At 42.1% G+C, this 22,655-nt stretch overlaps 1 protein-coding gene across 5 annotated transcripts in view; it reads left to right on the forward strand.

The window, feature by feature from the left end:
• The window catches only part of wdr21 (WD repeat domain 21), a 109,806-nt gene that overhangs the window by 33,954 nt on the left and 53,197 nt on the right, over window positions 1-22,655 (forward strand). For 3 of the 5 annotated variants that reach the window (XM_048537142.2, XM_048537141.2, XM_048537139.2), the window contains exons 5-7: window positions 5,230-5,315; window positions 13,523-13,619; window positions 19,761-19,907. In XM_048537142.2, the coding sequence (XP_048393099.2) occupies window positions 5,230-5,315; window positions 13,523-13,619; window positions 19,761-19,907 (330 nt within the window). The remainder of the gene's footprint in view (window positions 1-5,229; window positions 5,316-13,522; window positions 13,620-19,760; window positions 19,908-22,655) is intronic. The other 2 variants (XM_048537140.2, XM_059649378.1) reach the window with 2 other exon arrangements.

Genomic DNA, 22,655 nt, shown 5'->3' on the forward strand with positions numbered 1-22,655 from the left:
CACACTGTCCACCACTCCACTGACTTTAGTGTCATCTGCAAACTTACCAACCCATACACCTATGCCTGCGTCTTTGTCATTTACAAAAATGACAAACAGCAGTGGTCCCAAAACAGATCCTTGAGGCACACCACTAGTAACCAGATTCCAGGCTGAATTTTTTCCATCAGCCACCACTCGTTGCCTTCTGACAGAAAGCCAGTTTCTAATCCCAACTGCTAAATCTCCCTCAATCCCATGCCTTTGTATTTTCTCCAATAGCCTACCATGTGGAACCTTATCAAAGGCTTTACTGAAGTCCATGTACACCACGTCAACTGCCCTACCCTCATCCACATGCTTGGTCACCTCATTGCGTTTTTTGGGAAGGTTTGTGAGACACGACCTGCCCTTGACGAATCCATGTTGACTATCTCCAATCAAATTGTTGCTTGCTAGATGATTATAAATCCTATCTCTTATAATCCTTTCCAAAACTTTTCCTACAACAGACGTAAGGCTCGCTGGCCTATAATTACCTGGGTCATCTCTACTGCCCTTGAACAAGGGCACAACATTTGCAATCCTCCAGTACTCTGGTACTAAACCTGTAGACAATGAGGACAATGAGGCCAAAGTCTCCTCCACCGTCTCCCTAGCTTCCTAGAGAATCCTCGGAAAAATCCCATCTGGCCCAGGGGATTTATCTACCTTCACACCTTCTAGAATTGATAACACCTCCTTACTAACCTCAATCCTTTCAATTCTAGTAGCCTGTAACTCAGTCTTCTCCCCTACAATATTCTCCTTTTCCTGAGTGAAAACAGATGAGAAATATTCGTTTAACATCTCTCTGATCTCTACAGGGTCCACACACAACTTCCCACTTCTGTTTTTGACTGGCCCTATTCCTACTGTAGTCATCCTGTTATTCCTCACTTACCTATAGAAAGCTTTAGGTTCTCCTTTTATTCTACCTGCTAATGTCTGCTCATGTCCCCATCTTGCTCTTCTTAACTCTCTCTTTAAATCCTTCCTAGCTAATCTGTAACTCTCCATCGCCTCATTTGAACCACCTCGTCTCATCATCACAAGCCTCCCTCTTCCCCTTAACAAGAGATACAATTTCTTTCATAAACCATGGTTCCCTTACCTGATCACTTCTTCCCTGCCTGACAGGGACATACCTATCAAGGACGCACAATATCTGTTCCTTAAACCAGCTCCACATTTCAACTGTCCCCATCCCCTGCATTTTGCTATTCCATTCTATGCCTCCTAAGTCTTGCCTAATCGCATTATAATTGCCCTTCTCCCAGCTGTAACTCTTGCCCTGTGGCATGTTCCTATCCCTTTCAATCGCTAAACTAAACGTAACCGAGTTATGATCACTCTCTCCAAAGTGCTCATCTACCACTAAATCTTTCATCTGGCCTGGTTCATTACTAAGCACCAGATCTAGTGTGGCCTCCCCTCTTGTCGGCCCTTTGACATACTGTGTCAAGAATCCTTCCCGCACACATTGGGCAAAAACTGATCCATCCGACGTACTAGAGTGACTGGAAATGCTATAAATGTTGGGGAAGTTAAAGTCTCCCATAATGACCACCCTGTTCCTTTAACTCCTGCCCAGAATCATTTTGCCAATCCTCTCCTCCACATCCCTGGTACTTTGCGGAGGCCTATAAAAAACTCTCAGCAGTGTGATCTGAAGAATTTCAGTTTGATGTGAAGAAGCTGGGAGGACTTAAGAAATAGTAGGAACTGCTGATGCTGGAGTCAGAGATTACTCACTGTCAGCGAGTTTTGAGAAGATTTGTAGCTCAGGTTGAGGTTCTGGATGTGAGTTTGCTCGCTGAGCTGGAAGGTTAGTTTTCAGACGTTTCGTCACCATTCTAGGTAACATCATCAGTACTATCACTCGTATCCTTACATACAGATGAGGAAGGACACCACTTTGATTGGGACAACACATCCATCCTAGGACAAGCCAAACAGAGACACGCATGAGAATTCCTAGAAGCATGGCTTTCCAACCGGAACTCCATCAACAAACACATTGATTTGGAGCCAATCTACTATCCCCTGAGAAAAAGAACAGGAAATGACATCACCAACCCAAGGAAACCTAACCAGATAAATAGAAAGCGGGACATAACACCAGCACTTTGTTGGAGGTTCACCGTTGATGTTACCTAGAATGGTGACGAAACGTCTGAAAACTAACCTTCCAGCTCAGCGAGCAAACTCACATCCATTACTCACTGTGGAGCTGGAGGAATACAGCAGGCCAGGCAGCATCAGAGGAGCAGGAAAGTTATCATTTCAGGCCAGGACTTCCCTACTCCTCTGATGCTGCCTGGCCTCCTGTGTTTCTCTAGCTCTACATGGAGTTAAAGGAGAAGTTGGTTAAAGTGAGGATGAGCTCAGCAAGGTGGAGGAGGAGGATGATGGTGGGGGATCCAGACAGCTTAGACCATGTTTTTCAGGAAGAAGCAGACACCCTTGAGACCATCCTGATGGGACATGAATATGAAAATAGTGAAGTGGAAGCAGATGGATCTGCAAACTGGAAATTTAAAACTGATGAGCTTTTCCAGCAACTTTGTTTTTGTTCCCTATCTATCCAATCTCTCTTTATAACTGAAACTCTCCAGTCCAGGCAACATCCTAGTAAATCTCCTCTATACCTCGTGTAATGCTTTGACATTCCTCCTTTATTGTGGATTCCAGAATTACACACAATAGTGTAGCTGTTGCCTAACCAACATTTTATTCAGTTCCAGCATAACTTCCCTGTACTTAAATTCTATGTTTTAGCAAATAAAGGCAAGTATTTCATTTGCATTCTCAACCTCTTTATCTATCTGTCCCACTACTTTAAATGCCTAGTGAACATGTCCACTAACATCCAGCACAGATTCAATCATCTGCAGTAATTTTTTCCTATCTAAGGTCTCTCTCTTGCAGTGCCCACATGTGAGCTTTTTCATTTGTGTACAGACACCCATGGTCCCTCCAATTACCAGTGCTTCCTCGTTGATCAAAGTAGGAGTCGAGCTCAGGGAAAGAACTGACTGTGTGAAGTTAGACATTGAGGCCTGGAATTTTGCTTATGAATGAGTACTGAGAAGCTCCAGGAAAGGAGGATGATCGCCTAGAATCACAATTGGCCATGACAGAGCTGCTTGTGAGAGGGAGGTTCAAAGTTGGATCAATTAAAGTGAAATTTTAGTGAAATTTGATGACCCGTGCCATCAACAGTGGGAGAGTCATTCAGAAATCTGTGGGATCTGCTTTAATATTATTTAATATTTAATGTGCATTGCATGTTTGAGCACTGTCGATTGCCCAAATAAACTACATGTTACCTCCAGGCCTTAGAAATAAGTCATGCAGGCATTGAAAATTATATTACTGTTGTAATGTGGCCTGGCAAGCTTTATGGCTATTTGTTCATAACAATGGAATCTTATAGCTTTATTTGCCTTATTCTGTCTCTGTATCTCACTTTTTAACAAATTTGTAAAAGGATTTTAAAAATGCTTTGAAACTAAAGGTCTGCTGATCTCTACATTGTGGAGGCTGAACACCATATCTCAGATTTTTCCTCCTATCACACACCGGACCTGACCCCACCATTCAATACCAGACCATTGTTTGCATAACTATCACTAGTTTCATTTCGTCTGATTACACCTCCGCCCCCAACACCGCACATCCCCCTAATCCCAATCCCACCTTCATGCCCATGTGGCCCACTTCTATCTCCTTCTAAAATATGAAAACAGCACTGCGTGGACAGACCCATCATTGCTGTCTGCACCTGCCCAATGATTCTCATCTTTTTCTACCTCAACTCAATTTTTTTTCTCCCTTCCCACGTATATCTGTGATTCTTCTTTTAAAACTCAAAAACAGAGTTGACATTTTGGGCCCAGAGAACTGAGGAAGGGGCACTGGACTCGAAACGTTAACTCAGTTTTCTCCTTCACAGAATCTGCCAGACCTGCTGAGCTTTTCCAGCAACTTTTGTTTTTGTTCCTGATTTACAGCATCTGCAGTTCTTTCGGATAGTCTGGGATTGTTTTCCTTGGAGCTGAGGAAACTGAGAGGGGATATGATTGAGATGTACAAAATTATGAGGGGCATAGATGGGGTACATGGGAGGAACATTTCCCCTTGATGTAGGAATCAATGACCGGGGTATAGATATAAGGTAGGAGGCCAAAGGTTTAGAGGAGATGTGAGGAAAATCCTTTTTGATGCAGCAGGTGGTGGGAATCTGAAACTCAATAACTGTAGAAGTGGTAGAGGTAGAAACCGTCATAACGTTTAAGTTTTTAGATGTGTATTGCAATGCCAAGGTATATAAGGCTATGGGCCAAGTGCTGGAAAATGGGCTTAGAATAGCTAGGTGCATGCTTTTGACTGGCACAGATGTAGTGGGCTGATTGGCCTTTTTCTGTACTGTAGGTCTCCATGACGAAAGGAACTTTAGCTTTTATTGCAAAGGGATCAGAGGACAAGTGAAGAAGCTTTACATTTTCATACGGGACCATGGTGAGATAGCTTCCGGAATGCTATGTATCGTTTTGATCTCCTTGCCTAATAAGATTTAGTGCTGTGTGTGAGGGAGTTCAGTGAATGCTTCATGGAATGAGGGATTGTTTGAGGAGGAGCAATTGAGTGGATCAGGTCTGTATTCTGTGGAGTTTAGGATGAGACCTGTTCTAAATGAATCACAAAATGCTATCACAAAGAGCCTTACAGATTAATTTTGAGAGGATGGTTCCCCTCGCTGGAGAGTTTAGAACATGGGTCTTGATGTCAGAACAAATTAATGAACATTTACGACTGAGATGTGGAAAATTTCCTTCACTCTCAAGGTAGTGAATTTTTCCAATCCTGTACCTCTGAGCTGTGTAGATGCTCACTTGCTAAGCCTTGTTAGACTAGCCTGGTAGATTTGAAGGGATATGGCGGAAGCGTGCAGGAAGGTGAGGCTGAGGTAGCAATCTGCAATGGTCTGATTGACTAGTGGAGTAACCTGAGGGCCAGATGGCTGAATCCCTACTCCACATTTTATTTCCGAGTTCAGTTGAGTTTTGTATTCCCCATTGACAGTATCATCTTCTGTGCAGGCTCAGGGACGTGCTGCTTTTGTCAATTAACCGGTGTCAGCCTTTTAATGAAGCCACGGGTAACTGTCTTTGATCACTGCATTCCTAATGTTTTGTGTTTTGAAAGCAGCCAGTGGTTAGAATGGGACTGAATCTCACCAGGTTACTACAGAAAAGAGATTCCGGATTAATGAAACCGGCAGCATGTTCACGGTAAGTAGATTATATTACTTAAGCAATTTACATAGCATTAAATCTGCTGCACAACTCAATTATTATGATCATTTAAATCAATGTCACTTTCCTGTGCTACCTCAATGTCCTTTTGCTTTTATTAGCCTTCATAAATTTATCAATTCCTATCTTAAACTGCTCAGTGATTGAGATTCCACAGCCCTCTGGGGTAAAGAATTTCAAAGATTCACCACCCTCTGAATGAAGAAATTTCTCTTCACCTCAGTAAATGGCCCTTACTTCTAAGATTGTATCCCTCAATTTTAGGTCAACCAGTCAGGGAAAATCTTGTGTCCTTCCTGCAAGAATTTTGCACATTTGTGAGGTCACTTCTCATTCTACAAGACTCGAAGGAATACAGACCTATTTTTTCCAATTCTCTTCATAACACAATCCCCCTTGCTGGGGAATCATCTGGCAAACCTCTGTTGCAGTCTTTTCCAAAGACCTCAATTTCAGATGCCAGGCTTCAGCCAATTAGATTCACTCGTGAATCAAAGAACAAGTAGAGGTACTGGATAGTACAAAGGCTTCAGGTCTTGTCAACATTATAGCAATGATACCGAAATGTGTGCTCCAGAACTTGTTGTGCCCCTAAGCCAGGCTGTTCCAGTCCAATTACAACATTGGCATTGACCCGATTAATGCCTAGTTACATCCTGTACGCAGCACAACAAATCCAGCCTGACCAATTACTGCCCTTCAGCTGCTCAAATAGTCTTTCCTAGATAATAGGTAAGCTCGTAAAGTGGCCACCGACAGTGCTACCGAACAGCACTTACTTAGCCTGTTCAGTGACTCTTGGATTTTGCCAAGGCCACTCGATCCTGACCCCATTATAACCTTGGTACAAACATGACCAAAAGTGCTGAATTCCAGAAGTGAGATAACTGGTTTGACATCCAGGCTATATTTGAACAACTGTAGCAAAACGGGACCTCCTCTTCCAAGTGTTCAAGGATAATGGATATCCAAAGAACTGGGTCAGGAGATGCCTACAGGAACAGCCATCAGAAAGATTCTACACAACTGACACACTCATCACACTATCCTACATCAGAAACACATGAGAACTTGCTACAAGACTCTTATGACTGCTAGGCATCAGAGTGGCACACAAGCCCACATCAACCCTACGACACGTGCTCACAACCCGAACTAAAGACCCACTCCCTGCATGGACAGGACCAATGTCATCTAAAGATCCCCTGCAGAGACTGTGAGAAACACTACATCAGACAAACAGGAAGGAAACTAACAACAAGAGTACATGAACACCAGCTGGTGACAAAAAGACATGACCAATACTCACTCATCTCAATCCACTTGGACGAGGAGAGCCACCACTTCGACCGGGACAACACCAAGATCATAGGACAGGCTAGGCAGAGATAAGCACGAGACTGCCTGGAAGCATGGCACTCCATGAAGCATGCTATTAATAAACACATTGAACTCGACCTCATATACATTCCACTACGGAGGAAACCCAGAAGTGAGGCAATCCATCGGAACAGATCCCAGAGTTTAAAAACCAGGCGCGGAACACACATTGATGCTTCATCAGAGGCTGCACTGAGGATGTTATCAAACACGATACCGAAAAGTCTGCGGAACAATAAACCAGCTCGGCGAGTCAACCAACCTCAACAACCACAACCCAAGCTACAGATCTACTCCAAAACCGTAGGGCCTTTGCAAAACTGAAGTCAAGGGGAATTGCAAAAACTTCTTTGCTGGAGTCATAGTTGGTGCATGGGAAGATGGTTCTAGTTGTTCAAGGTCAGCCACCGCATCTCCAAATCATCTCTGCTGGAGTTCTTCAGGTAGTGGGTTAGGCCAAACCATCTTCAGCTGCATCATCAATGACCTTCCCTCATCAGAAGGTCAAAACTGGGAATGTTCACCAATGATTGTGTGATGTGGCAAGTAACGTTTAAACTTCTCAAATGCCAGGCCATCTCCAACCTGTGAGAATGTAGCCATTACCCTTTGGCATTCACTGACATTGCCATAATTGTATCCCCTACTCAAGAGGGGAATCACACCCGGATGTAACCCGAAATAAAAACAAAATGCTGGAGAGATTCAGCAGATCTGGCAGCATCTGTTGAGAGTGAAATAGAATTAATGTTTCAAGTCCAATAGGATTTTTTGTAAACTTTAAATTCTCCTGAATCCCCTGAATGAATGAATTTTTAAAAAAACTCTTATGGCAAGTATATCCTTCCTTAGGTAACAAGACAAAAACTGTACACACTTCACCAAATATGGTACCCCCAATACTCTTCATGATTGTAGCAAGACAAGTTACTCCTAAACTCAAATCTCCTTTGTGTAATGGCCAATATATCATTTGTCTGCCTAATTCCTTGTTGAACTTGCTTGCTACCTTAAAGTAATTTCATAGATAGTGGCATCCAGGTCCTGTTGAACATGCAGCCTCTAATCTAAGAAATATTCAGACCAAAGCTGATAACTTCACACTTATTCCCATTATATTCCATCTGCTGAGTTCTTGCTGACTCACTTAGCATGCTCAAGACCTCATGAAGTCTCCTTGCACCCTCCTTTGAAATTAGAGTTCCACCCAGTTTGGTATCATCAGCAAATTTGGAATTATTACATTTGGCCTTCACATCTAATAATTTAGTGAACAGTTACAGCCCTGACACTGATGTTTGTGATCTCCCGGTGGTAACATTACCATACTGAGAGCAATCTGTTTATTCCTATTCTGTTTTCCGACTGTTAACCAAGTCTCAAATTCCATTTGTTCTAGTTTTATTTATTGACTTGCTGCTTGGGGCCTCCTTAAAGGCCTCCTGAAAATCCAAAAATATCCCATCCCTTGATTTTACTGTATCAAGGTCGTAAGTAGTATCCGCAAATAACACCAGCTTTTCTAAACATCATTTCACCTGCATAAATACAATGGCATAGAAACTGACTGTTCAACCCAGTAGACCCAGACCAGATTTTAATGCTCCATTCGAGAGCTCCACCCTTCTTCCTCATTTAACACTTCAACTCCTTCCTCCCCCGTATATTTTCCTAGCTTCTATGTAAGAGTGTGTGTGTGTGAGGTTGCGAAGGTACAGACGGATCTGGTTGTCCTGGTGTAGCACAAATGTGAGTACAGTAAGTGATTAAAAAAGCAATTAGAATGTTGGTGTTTATTGCAACAGGAATGGAATGTTAAAAATAGGTAAGTTTTTTTTGCTATGATTATACAAGCTATTGGTGAGAACACATAGAATCATACAGCACAGAAACAGACCCTTTTGGTCCAACCAGACCATGCTGAACATAATCCCAAACTAAGCTAGTCCCAACTGCCTGCTTCTGGCCCATATTACTCCAAATCTTTTCTGTTCATGTTCTTTTAGACATTGTATTGTACACCTTCCTCAAGAAGTTCATTCCACACAAGCCACCCTCTGTGTAAAAACTTTGCTCCACATGTCTTCTTTAAATCTTTCTCCTCGCATCTTAAAAATTGCCCCCTTGTTTTGAAATCCCCCATCGTAGGCAAAGACAATTGTCATTAACTCTATCTATATTGGCTTTCATTAACAGGGGGATTGAGTTTAAGAGTCGTGAGATCTTGTTGCAGCTCTATAAAACTTTGGTTAGACCGCACTTGGAATACTGCGTCCAGTTCTGGGCGCCCTATTATAGGGAAGATGTGGACGCTTTGGAGAGGGTTCAGAGGAGGTTTACCAGGATGCTGCCTGGACTGGAGGGCTTATCTTATGAAGAGAGGTTGACTGAGCTCGGTCTGTTTTCATTGGAGAAAAGGAGGAGGAGAGGGGACCTAATTGAGGTATACAAGATAATGAGAGGCATAGATAGAGTTGATAGCCAGAGACTATTTCCCAGGGCAGAAATGGCTAGCACGAGGGGTCATAGTTTTAAGCTGGTTGGTGGAAAGTATAGAGGGGATGTCAGAGGCAGGTTCTTTACGCAGAGAGTTGTGAGAGCATGGAATGCGTTGCCAGCAGCAGTTGTGGAAGCAAGGTCATTGGGGTCATTTAAGAGACTGCTGGACATGTATATGGTCACAGAAATTTGAGGGTGCATACATGAGGATCAATGGTCGGCACAATGTTGTGGGCTGAAGTGCCTGTTCTGTGCTGTACTGTTCTATGTTCTATGTTCTATATCCCTCATTATTTTATAAACTTCTGTAAGGTTGCCTCTCAACCTCCTATGCTCCATTAGAAAAAAGTCCCAACCTGTCCAGGATTTCTTTATAACTCAGATCCTCAATACCCAGCAACATTTTGGTTAATCTGTAGTATCCTTCCTATAACTGGGTGATCAGAACTGGACACCGGTATTCCAGAAGAGGGCTCATCATTGTCCTATACAATCTCACCATGACTTCCCAACTCCAATACTGAAAGACTGAGCAATGAAGGCAAGCATGCCAAATAACTTTTTAACCAAACAGTCCGTATGTGGCGCAAACTTCAAAGAATTATGGACCTGAACACCTAGGTCCCTCTGTTCTGTAATTCTGTCCAAGGCCCTACTAATAATTGTTTAAGCCCTGCCCTTGTTTGTTGTACCAAAATGCAGCATCTCACGTTTATCCACATGAAGAGTACAGTTCGGTCTCCTTATTTAAGAGAGGACACAATTGCATAGAAGCAGTTTAGAGAAGGTTCAGTTGACTGATTCCTGGGTTGAAACGGCTTACTTATGTGAAACAGTCAAACAGATTTGATTTGTATCCACTGGAGTTTGGAAGAATGAGAGATGATTTTGCTGAATCTATGTAAAATCCTGAGGAGCCTTGACAAGATAAATGTTGAAAGGATGTTTCCCTTTTAAAGAGACAGAGAGAATAAAATTAGGGATCACAGTTCTGAAATAGTGCCTCTCGTTTACTATTCAGCTGAGGAGGTATTTTTCCAATCTGAGGATAATGTCTGTGAGCTGTGGAGGCATATTTACTGAATATTGTTAAGGCAGAGTTAAGTTAAATTTTTATTCACAATGGAGTCAAAGATCAAAGCAGATAGACAGTGGGGCCACAATGAGATAAGGTATGATCTTTTCAAATTGAGAATAGGCTTGAAAGGCAGAATGGCCTAGATCTCCTAATTCCTGTGTGTAAATTTGAATAAATGTGCTTTATTTTTTGTTCTGGTCAATTGAGTGACTGCACCATGGGAAAGTAAATTGATGTTGTTGTGAATTGCCCTCTTTAATCTTTCTGAATGTTTGCTCAGATGTTCTCCTTTTTCCAGCCTGTTTCCTCACTGTGCTTGGCTTGCTACTGGTAAACTGTTAGTTTCTTAGTATTTAGGAACCTTGATCCTCTCATATTGGTGGATAATTTCATTCTGGGTGCGTCAAAAAGGACTTGTGCACCATCAGGTATCTGGAACTTTAGAAGGAGTGTGGTAGCTTGTGACTGGACATGTTACATAGAGGATGTCCGTTCACATACTGCTATTACAACTTGGAAATCTGAATTCATTTTAAATTTGAGTTCCTTTTTAATTCAAATCATAGTGGATTGTTGTAAAAATTCCAATGGTACTTTGACTGGGCTGTTTCTAGTCCACCACACAAGAAGGCTGACCCTTCACAGAGCAGAATGGCTCAGCAAGACATTAAATTCAAGAAGACAGGCAGTATGCCACCTTCTTGAAGATTCTAGCCATTCCAGTTATCACATATCTACCAAACAAAATACAGAAACTAGAGAGGTTGATATTAAAATTTAAGCAGACAGTGCTGTTTTGTGCAGAAAAAGGTGCTACACGTGAAAATTAGATAATAACTGATTGATGTGTTTTAATTGTTGCTAACTTTTTTAACTGTTTTGTGAACTATTCTAAGGCTTTCAAAGTCCATTTGAACAGATTTACTTGCGCTGTAGGCTTTCATGTAAAGCAAATTGTCATTAAAGTGATTAGAGTATTTTCATGCTGACATGGAATATCTACTTAGATGGAATGAATCTTGCATCTACGATGTTCGGACTGAAGTGACGATGCATAGTGAAATATGTTTCAATCCATTGCACCATCCACTGTGCATGTGTTGTATTGTCAGTACCACTGCACCTTCCAGAGTATACGTAGCTTATTGTCTGTACCACTTCACCGTCCAGTATGTGTGGCTTATTGTCTGTATCACTTCATTCCAGTGTGTGTGGCATATCGTTTATACCACTTCACCATCCAGTGTGTGGCACATTGGATGGTGTAGTACAGTCAATGTGTATGGTGTATAATGCCAGTACCATTGCACCATACAGTGTGTGTGCCGTATTGTTTATACTAATTCCTATTCCAGTGTGTGTGTGGCATGTAATGTCTGTAACACTGCACCATCCTTTGTGTATGTGCTCGTGCATGCAGTGTATAATCTGTGAAGCTGCACCTTTCGGTGTGAGTCTGTGTGTGGGGTGTAAAATGTCTGTACTGCTGCATCATCTATTACTTGGTGCATAGTGTGAGTTGTGCACCGGCATTCAAACAAACTGCCATTATTGAGTGGCTAAGCATGAAAGCGTGGAGATTTAGGTGACATATTTTTGGAAAGATGTATCCATAGGATTAAAATGCCATCACTTGCATATTTGGTTTGATGTTTTCAGTCATCTGTGTGCTCTGTTCAGCTTTATGGATATTTGGTTATTGAATGCCTATTGAGTCATGATGCATCTAGAAAGCTCTAGGTTTGCTGCTTGTCTCATTTCAGCTGCAACATGAGGTATGAGCTACGGTTATCCTTTTGAACCTTGAGGGTAGGGGGAAGATGAATTTGGCTGTCAATTCTAAATTATTGTCCATGATTTAATGCTGTTATGTCTGTTACGTCCTTTGAGAGTACGATTTGGATTTTCTTGTTATTTCTCATTCTCTCTTTCCTTGCCACACTTAGCTACCTGGCCGCTCCCACCAAGGGCCATTCCTTCTAAACTTTGTGTTTTTTTTCTATTTTGAGAGCTGCCAACTTTAAAGTACCTCCTTTTTATCTGTCTTTCCTTAAATTCCTGTCACTTTCTATTTCGTTACAACTTTGATGCTATTCTAGGTAGGTGGATGCAAAGTGGATCCCAACCAGGTCTGCTGTCTCCATAAGAAGATATTTTATTTAATCTTTAATCATTCGTGCCTTCCCATTTGACCATATATTTAGTTTTTGATTTTTTTTTGAAAGCCTTCCATCTATGGTACTTGGTAATATTTTCTCATGTTCCCTTTGTTTTATTTTCATTTTTAGTTTTTTCTTCTGCACTCTGTTTCAGCATATTTTTCCTGGTTCAAGGAAGGCATAGAACATATAGAACATAGAACATTTCAGCACAGTACAGGCCCTTCGGCCCTCAATGTTGTGCCGACCTGTCACACCGATCTGAAGCCCATCTAACCTACACTATTCCATGTACATCCATATGCTTGCCCAATGACGACTTAAATGTACTTAAAGTTGGCCAATCTACTACTGTCAAGGCATTCAAAGGATCAAATGAATGGGAGGAGGCAATTCAGCTCTCAGCCTGTTGTGTCATTCAGTGCAATCCTGGGCGATCTGAAAACTCACTCCACATATTCACCTTTCTCCCCATCCTTTGATACCTTCAACCAGCAAGCATTGCCAAACCTGAACTTTGAAATTATCACATGATTTAAGCACCAGTTGCAGTTTGCAGGTTAGTCATTGGCATTCATTAAAAATCTGTGCACTGGAAATTGTTTCAAATTTTTTGAGGGTTTAGGTGTAATTTTTAAGACTCTGTTCCTTAGCCTAGATTCCCCAGCAAGTGGAAATAGAACAGAACAGGCAAAACTATCTTTCTGTTCATATTTTCTGACTGTAACTTAGATCTTTACTATTCTCATGAATCTATACTGTGCTCCCACTAAGTGTAGTATACCTTTCTGAAGATTTGATATCCAGAACTGTTCTGGAACTGCTAATGTGGTCTAGCTGAAGCATGGATTCACCTGGATTCTTGTTCTCGTGATTATGCAGGATGGCATACCAGTCAACCTTTTTGATTATTTTCCAATCATGATACTTTAATGATCTGTATGGCCTTTTATAGTGAATTCACTTCAGTCTTCGTTGAGTTTGTAATGTTGAGTTTGATAGTAATTGTAGTTATTTTATATCTATATATGTGCACAACTATTTCCACTACCCTACATTATTTACAGATTTATTCAAGAACTCAAGGTCGGTGGGATGAAAAAGAATAAATTGGATACTCGCAGTTTGGATTCTTCAATTCAAAGCAGTTTCCAAATGATTTTAGTGAGTATGAGGAAATAAATTATTGTTTTTGTTTTCTGGTTTGCAAGCGGCTGATGAAACTTTGATAGTGGGAACTGCTTTGGTGTTGACGTAGTTAAAGGTTATATTGGCCCTTACCCGACTAATAGGACTAATAGATCAAAAGTACAAAAACTAATCAATCTGTTTAACACAGTGATTGGTATGAATAACTTGATGGCAGTTTTGAAAGAAGTCAGCAAGATAAGAGAAACTAGATATTGTCTGCCCTGAATTGTGAAGGCTTTTGATTGTGTACAGTACACAGAAATTTTTCTCAAAGATTAGAGTTTCTGGTAACAATGGCCATAAATGAAGCATTGAGAACTGACTCGAATTGATGTTGGCAGTTATTTTCTGTTTATTACTTTTTACGTGGCTACGTAGGTGTGTTCAGGAGGGTTTCCTAACGCAGTACGTTGACAGGCCGACGAGGGGAGAGGCCATTCTAGACTTGGTGCTCGGAAAACACGTGGCTACGCAGCTGGTGTAGGAGGGAGGGCTTCAGATATGTTGATAATTGGGATGCCTTCTGGGGAAGGTGGGACCTGTACAAGAAGGACGGGTTGCATCTGAACTGGAAGGGGACCAATGTCCTGGGTGGAAGGTTTGCTCGAGTAGTTCGAGAGGGTTTAAACTAGTATGGCAGGGGGGTGGGAACCTGAGCTGTATACCAGAGGTGAGCGTTGATGCAGGTGAGGCAGTAGCAAGAGGTAGACCAGCTAGTGGGAAGGATTTTCCTGGGAAGGAACCAAGGGATCGGTTAAAGTGTGTTTGCTTTAATGCAAGGAGTATCAGGAATAAAAGTGATGAACTTAGAGCATGGATCAGTACCTGGTGCTATGATGTTGTGGCCATAACAGAGACATGGGTTTCTCAGGGGCAGGAATGGTTGCTGGATGTTCCAGGGTTTAGAACATTTAAAAAGAATAGGGAGGGGGGAAAAAGAGGAGGGGGTGTAGCACTACTAATCAGAGAGAGTATCACAGCTACAGAAGCTTCCATTGTCGAGGAAGATCTGCCTACTGAGTCAGTATGGGTGGAAATTAGGAACAGCAAGGGAGTAGTCACCTCGTTAGGGGTTTACTACAGGCCCCCCAATAGCAGCAGGGAGATTGTAGAAAGCATAGGTCGACAGATTTTGGAAAAGTGTGGACGCAGTAGGGTTGTTGTAATGGGTGACTTTAACTTTCCTAATATTGATTGGAACCTCCTTCGAGCAGAAGATTTGAATGGAGCTGTTTTTGTAAGGTGTGTTCAGGAGGGTTTCCTAACGCAGTACGTTGACAGGCCGACGAGGGGAGAGGCCATTCTAGACTTGGTGCTCGGAAACGAGCCGGGGCAGGTATCAGATCTTGTGGTGGGAGAGCATTTTGGTGATAGTGACCATAACACTCTCTCATTCTACATAGCTATGGAGAAGGAGAGGATTAGGCAGAATGGGAGGATATTTAATTGGGGAAGAGGAAACTATGATGCGATTAGACACGAGTTAGGAAGCATGGACTGGGAGCAGTTGTTCCATGGTAAGGGAACTATAGACATGTGGAGATGGTTTAAGGAACAGTTGTTGGGAGTGATGAGTAAATATGTCCCTCTGAGACAGGCAAGAAGGGGTAAGATAAAGGAACCTTGGATGACGAGAGCGGTGGAGCTTCTAGTGAAAAGGAAGAAGGTAGCTTACATAAGGTGGAGGAAGCTAGGGTCACGTTCAGCTAGAGAGGATTACATGCAGGCAAGGAAGGAGCTCAAAAATGGTCTGAGGAGAGCCAGGAGGGGGCACGAGAAAGGCTTGGCAGAAGGAATCCGGGAAAACACAAAGGCATTTTACACTTACGTGAGGAATAAGAGAATGGTCAAAGAAAGAGTAGGGCCGATCAGGGATAGCATAGGGAACTTGTGTGTGGAGCCTGAGGAGGTAGGGGAAGCCCTAAATGAGTTTTTTGCTTCTGTCTTTACGAAAGAATCGAACTGTGTAGTGAATGAAACCTTTGAAGAGCAGGTGTGCATGCTGGAATGGATAGAGATAGAGGAAGCTGATGTACTGAAAATTTTGTCAAACATTAAGATTGACAAGTCGCCAGGCCCGGATCAGATTTGTCCTCGGCTGCTTTGGGAAGCGAGAAATGCAATTGCTTCGCCACTTGCGAAGATCTTTGCATCCTCGCTCTCCACTGGAGTCGTACCTGAGGACTGGAGAGAGGCAAATGTAATTCCTCTCTTCAAGAAAGGAAATAGGGAAATCCCCGGCAATTATAGACCGGTAAGTCTCACGTCTGTCGTCTGCAAGGTGTTAGAATGGATTCTGAGGGATAGGATTTATGACCATCTGGAAGAGCATGGCTTGATCAAATACAGTCAACACGGCTTTGTGAGGGGTAGGTCATGCCTTACAAACCTTATCGAGTTTTTTGAGGATGTGACTAGTAAGGTTGATGAGGGTCGAGCTGTGGATGTGGTGTATATGGACTTCAGTAAGGCATTTGATAAGGTTCCCCATGGAAGGTTCATTCAGAAGGTCAGGAGGAATGGGATACAGGGGAACTTAGCTGCTTGGATACAGAATTGGCTGGCCAACAGAAGACAGCGTGTGGTAGTAGAAGGAAAATATTCTGCCTGGAAGTCAGTGGTGAGTGGGGTTCCACAGGGCTCTGTCCTTGGGCCTCTACTGTTTGTAATTTTTATTAATGACTTGGACGAGGGAATTGAAGGATGGGTCAGCAAGTTTCCAGACGACACAAAGGTCGGAGGTGTCGTTGACAGTGTAGAGGGCTGTTGTAGGCTGCAGCGGGACATTGACAGGATGCAGAGATGGGCTGAGAGGTGGCAGATGGAGTTCAACCTGGATAAATGCGAGGTGATGCATTTTGGAAGGTCGAATTTGAAAGCTGAGTACAGGATTAAGGATAGGATTCTTGGCAGCGTGGAGGAACAGAGGGATCTTGGTGTGCAGATACATAGATCCCTTAAAATGGCCACCCAAGTGGACAGGGTTGTTAAGAAAGCATATGGTGTTTTGGCTTTCATTAACAGGGGGATTGAGTTTAAGAGTCGTGAGATCTTGTTGCAGCTCTATAAAACTTTGGTTAGACCGCACTTGGAATACTGCGTCCAGTTCTGGGCGCCCTATTATAGGAAAGATGTGGATGCTTTGGAGAGGGTTCAGAGGAGGTTTACCAGGATGCTGCCTGGACTGGAGGGCTTATCTTATGAAGAGAGGTTGACTGAGCTCGGTCTCTTTTCATTGGAGAAAAGGAGGAGGAGAGGGGACCTAATTGAGGTATACAAGATAATGAGAGGCATAGATAGAGTCGATAGCCAGAGACTATTTCCCAGGGCAGAAATGGCTAGCACGAGGGGTCATAGTTTTAAGCTGGTTGGTGGAAAGTATAGAGGGGATGTCAGAGGCAGGTTCTTTACGCAGAGAGTTGTGAGAGCATGGAATGCGTTGCCAGCAGCAGTTGTGGAAGCAAGGTCATTGGGGTCATTTAAGAGACTGCTGGACATGTATATGGTCACAGAAATTTGAGGGTGCATCCATGAGGATCAATGGTCGGCACAACATTGTGGGCTGAAGGGCCTGTTCTGTGCTGTACTGTTCTATGTTCTATGTTCTATTATTGAATCTAGGTGAAGGATTCAGAGGATATAAAAAATTATAGGACTTTAGATGATCAGTATTTCAGGTGGATCTTGACTTATCTTGATTGGGCTCGCAGGTGACATGATATTTATCTGGGGGCAAGGTGGGGTTTTATTGCAGAGGAGGAGAGAATGAGGCAGAGTTAATCTGAGGGTGAGGAAGGGTTTTTCGCAGGGTGGAGTTTGGGGAAGAGACTGAGATCATGTTTATGTGGAGAAGAGCAGGGAATGAGATAGGGTTTGTCATTGGGAAAGCAAAATGGATTTTAACCTGTCCTTATTGATCAAATGACCTCCTGGTGAAACTTCCTGGGTCTCTGTTTTTGATTCATAAAGTATCATCAGTTAGCTATTATCGCTAAATGCAGCAGAGGTCTCTTTCTTCCTGTCACAACTATCTCTTCATGACGAATTGGTACATGAAGTGAAACTACTTCTGGTGTTTTTTTACGGATTCATCATTGAGTAGCACCTAAGTAATTGATGACTGAGAGGCTCTGACAGTTATTTGGGTGTCAGCTACTTGCCCCTCAACTGAAGCAGGACATTATGTTCAGTTCTAGTCACCACACTTCAAGAAAGATGAGCAAAATTGCAGAAGAGGTTAACCACAATGGTTCCAGGGTTGATGGATTTCAGTTACAAACTGAGTTTGGCAAAGCTGGATTGTTCTCTTTGGAACAGAGGAGATTGATGGGAGATTTGATAGAATTGTTCAGGATTATGGTAGATTTAGATAAAATGGCCAAGGACAAACAGTGTCAATGTATAAAGATTCAAGGACACAGTTTTCAGCTTTAGGGCAAAAATTGCAAAGGCTGTGTGTGAAACAAATAGTCATAACCTGGGATGTGCTGCCCATGAGTGTGGTAGAAGCAGAGGCATTGAATGATTTCAAAATTGGAGAGGCATTTACAAACTTGCAAGGCTATGGGAATTGACTGCCAGGATGGGTGGGATATGACATGAAATTTATGGGCTGAATGGCCTCCTTTATTGGAGTTCTTTGAGGACATTATGAGCAGATGGACAATGATGGATGTGGTGTATCTGGATTTCCTGAAGGTAGTTGACAAGGTGCCGTCCAAAGGCTTCTGCGTAAGATAAAGATGCATGCATTTTGGATAATTTATTAGCTTGGATAGAAAATTGGCTAACTAACAAAAAGCAGAGTGGGGATGAATGGATGGTTTTCTGGATGATGATCAGTCACTGATGGTTTGCCTCAGGGAACAGTGTCAGGACCGCAGTTGTTTACAATTTACATAGATGATTTAGAGTTGGGGCCCAAGTGTTGTGTGTCAAAGTTTGCAGATGACACTGAAATGAGTGGGAAAGCAAAGTGTGCGGAGGACACTGAAAGTCTGCAGAGGGATGTAGATAAGTTAAGTCAGTGGGAAAGGCATTGATGGATGGAGTACAATGTTGGTAAATGAGGTCATCCATTTTGGTGGGAATAACAGAAAAATTGACTATTATTTAAATGGTGAAAAATTGTTGCATGCTGCGGCGCAGATGCATGTCTTGCGCATGAATTGCAAAATGTTGGTTTGCAGGCACAGGAGGTAATTGAGAAGGCAAATGGAATATTGTCCTTCATTGCTAGATGGAAGGAGTTTAAAAATAGGGTGTTTATGCGGCAGCTGTGTAGTCAGCTGGTGAGGCTACACATGGAGTACTGTGTACGGCTTTGGTCTCCTTACTTGAGAGAGGATGTAATGGTACTGGAGGGGATATAGAGGAGGTTCATGAGGTTAATTCCGGAATATGAGTAAATTGCCTAATGAGTAGATATTGAGTAGACTGGGACTGTACTGATTGGAATTTAGAAGAATTGGCTGGTGGGAGTGGTGGAATCATATAGAAACATGTAAAATTATGACGGGAATAGAGAGGACAGAAGCAGGGAGGTTGTTTCCACCAGCTAAATTACCCACAGGGATGTGTTGAATATGTATATAAGGAAATGCAGGGTTACAGGGATAGGGTAGTGGGGTGGGCTCGGGTGGGCTGCTCTTCGGAGAGTAGGTGTGGACTCTATGGGCCGAATGGCCTGTTTCCACACTAGGGCTTTTAGGTGAAACTAGAACTGGGGGCATAGCTTCAAAATAAGGAGTAGCAGATTTAGGACTGAGTTGAGGAGGAACTTCACCCAAAGAGTTGTGAATCTGGAATTCCCTGCACCGTGAAGCAGTTGAATCCACCTAGTTGAATGCTTTTAAGGCAAAGATTTTTGAACAGTAAAGAAATTGAGGGTTATGTTGAACAGGTGGGTGAATGGAGTAGAGTCCACAAAAAGATCAGCCATGATCTTATTGAATGGCAGAGCAAGCTTAATGGGCCGAATGGCCTACTCCTGCTCCTATTTCTTACGTGTGTATCATAACTGAATCTGTGACTCCATGGTCACGTACTAAACATATGCATTACTAGATATAGAAGACTTAACAAATCTTGCTGGTCATGTGCCATGTTCAACAGGCAGACACAAACGTGGAGCGTATATTTGCTGCAATAACTGATAAAGCTGGCTACAAATATGGAATTTTAAATCTGGATGGTCATGGAAGAGAATCGCAACTTATTTCTGTGGACATGTGTGACAATCTCTACTCCACGCATCGTAAGGTTTGTTGCTTTTTTATTCAGGTAGAATGTTTATGAGCGATTGAAATGCAGGCATTCAGGCACTTAATTATTAAATGCATAATATCTTTTTGTCTTATTTTGCTTTGTACGTAAAAGGCAAAGAAAAGGTTTTTCCTCTCTCTGATTATTTCACACAATGGCCTGTTCTCTGACCTTTAGCTTGATTTAGCAATTCCCATTCCCCTCGATGAAGTATGACACAGCCTTCACTGCTATTTTTCATCAAAGTAATTTACTTGCAATGACTGCAGATGTTAATAGATATTACTCACAATCTCACCAATTGGTCAAATGTATTTTCGCATTGAATTTATTGCACAGTATCAGGATATTTAGCACCTACCCTTCTTTCTTTAACTCTATCAGCATATCCCTCTGTTCCTTTCTCCTCTATGCACTTAAAAGCTTTTAATGGGAAGCTCAAACATGTTGCTGGTTCAAACCCATACTGGCAGCATCACGTTCCACATTCTGATTATTCTCTGGATAAAGAGGTTTCACCTGAATTCCTTGTTGGATTTATTTGCAATTATCTTGTATTTGAGATCCTTATTTTTGAACATTTTTCAACGTTTTTCAACCTGTTTCTTTCACTCCAGATGATCAAATCCCCCAAAAAGGGTGCAAATATTCGGCCAGTAATTTCAGGCCAGTCTGTTTAACTTCATCAGACAGAACTGTTTGTGACAAAGTTGAAAGTCACTTGGCATGGATTTATGGGAAAATCATGCTTAACTAACCTGCTGGACTTATTTTTGAAGTGATGAGTTGTTGAGTGTCGTATGATTGCGTATGTCAACTTCCAAAGGACTTAGTACATGACAACAAATTGCAAGCAAAGTCCGAGTCAGTGGAATAAAAAGGTCAATAGGAAACTAAACCAACCATGTGACAGAAAACACAGCTGTGGTTCATGAATGATTTTCAGACCAGAGAGAAGTTTTAGTGGAGTTCCTCAGAGTTTGGTTTTCAGACCCTGCTCTTTTTATAGATAATAACCAGGTCTTTGTGTACAGGCTACAAATTCAAATGTCAATGACTTGGAAGCACTGTGAGTAGGACAGTGTGGAATTTTGAATGGACGTAGACTATTGATGAAATGGCGGGAAAAATGAATTTTAATTAAAGGACTTGTGAAGTGATCAATTTTGGTGGAAAGAATGGAGACAAAAAGTCTCATTCAAAGGAGACATTTCTAAAAAGGGTGCAAGACCAGAGAGGCCTCAGGGCTAAGCTCCAACACTGAAGTCCAGGTTAGGTTGAGAGTATGATTAATAATGTATGCAGTGTCCTAATCTGACGACAGAGTGTAATAACAAGGAAATTATGTTAACTGTGTCTAAAACACTGGTTCAGCCTCAACAGGAGTATTGTGGCCATTTCTGGGCATTCCCACTTCTGTGCTACTTTCTTGACTAACGGTTGTGGTGTTCGTGAGCTGCTCAGTCCTTCTGCCTTTTAATGTCTCATCTATAATGTCTCTCTGGAGTGCAGCTTTGGTAACTTTTGTGGCCTGTACCTTTTATTGAAGTTTTGAGCTTGATTTTGTCTTTGCTCCTCTTTTGGCTGTTTGTATCTGTGTGGTCATTCTCAGTATTGTGAGGTTTGAACGTCTGAGACAGACATGGAAGTTGTGTTACCATTTTCCTACCCGCATGTAAAAGACAATGAAAATCCACTCTTTAACAGTAAGGATTAGTAACTTCTTTTACAAGATTTGAATCTTCAGTAATGCTTTTATTGTCTGTACTCGGCGCTCGTTATTATCTATTTGGTTGAAATTAGAGGAGTGAACTTTTAGCATGCATGAAATTTTATTCATGTGAAAATCTCTTAAACTGCTGGGGTGGCACGGTGGCTCAGTGGTTAGCACTGCAGCCTCTCAGCACCAGGGACCTGGGTTTGATTCCAGCATCACGGAACTGTCTGTGCGGAGTATGCACATTCTCCCCGTGTCTGTTTGGGTTTCCTCCAGGTGCTCCGGTTTCCTCCCACAGTCCAAAGATGTGCAGGCTAGGTGGATTGGCCAAGCTAAATTGCCCATAGTGTTCAGGGGTGTGTGGGTTATAGGGGGATGGGCCTGGGTGGGATGCTTCAAGGGATGGTGTGGACTTGTTGGACCAAAGGGCCTGTTTCCACACTGTAGGGAATCTAATCTTGCTCACGCAAAATTGTGGACCACTGTCTGAGAATACAAGGTCCAGAATTCAATATGTTGAGTAGATTGTCTTTAATAATTGTCAGTGCATTAGCTGAATTTGCGTAAACAATTGACTTCAATCCACCATGAATCATTGTCAATGACAGTTATGAAGGTCTTCCCTTTAAACTCCAATACATCTATTCCTGTTCTCATGAAAAAGGTGAAGGAAATAATGTTTTGATTTTTTCTCTTGACTGCTCAAAATTTGAGGAATGCTGCTAGCAACTATCTCCTGTTTGAGAAATATCTAGCTACCAGACTGAAACCTGGCTCCTTGCATGACACATTTTAATATCCAAATGTTTCTGATGAATTTTCTGAAGAATTTGCGCTCAAAGAATTGTTGGTATCTCTCATTAAAGACTGGCAATGAGATGTCTGTGCTGTTCAAAGTACTGACATATAATTGGATTGTTTGTTTGTCAGACTGTCCATCTTTAGTGTTTCTTCATTTTGTTCTTGTACATCTTGAATCTCATACTGCTTCCTTTCTGGAGCTGGTAAATATCAATTTCTTGAAGTAA

This window comes from Stegostoma tigrinum, chromosome 10 (assembly GCF_030684315.1).
Source record: "Stegostoma tigrinum isolate sSteTig4 chromosome 10, sSteTig4.hap1, whole genome shotgun sequence".
Lineage (NCBI taxonomy): Eukaryota > Metazoa > Chordata > Chondrichthyes > Orectolobiformes > Stegostomatidae > Stegostoma > Stegostoma tigrinum.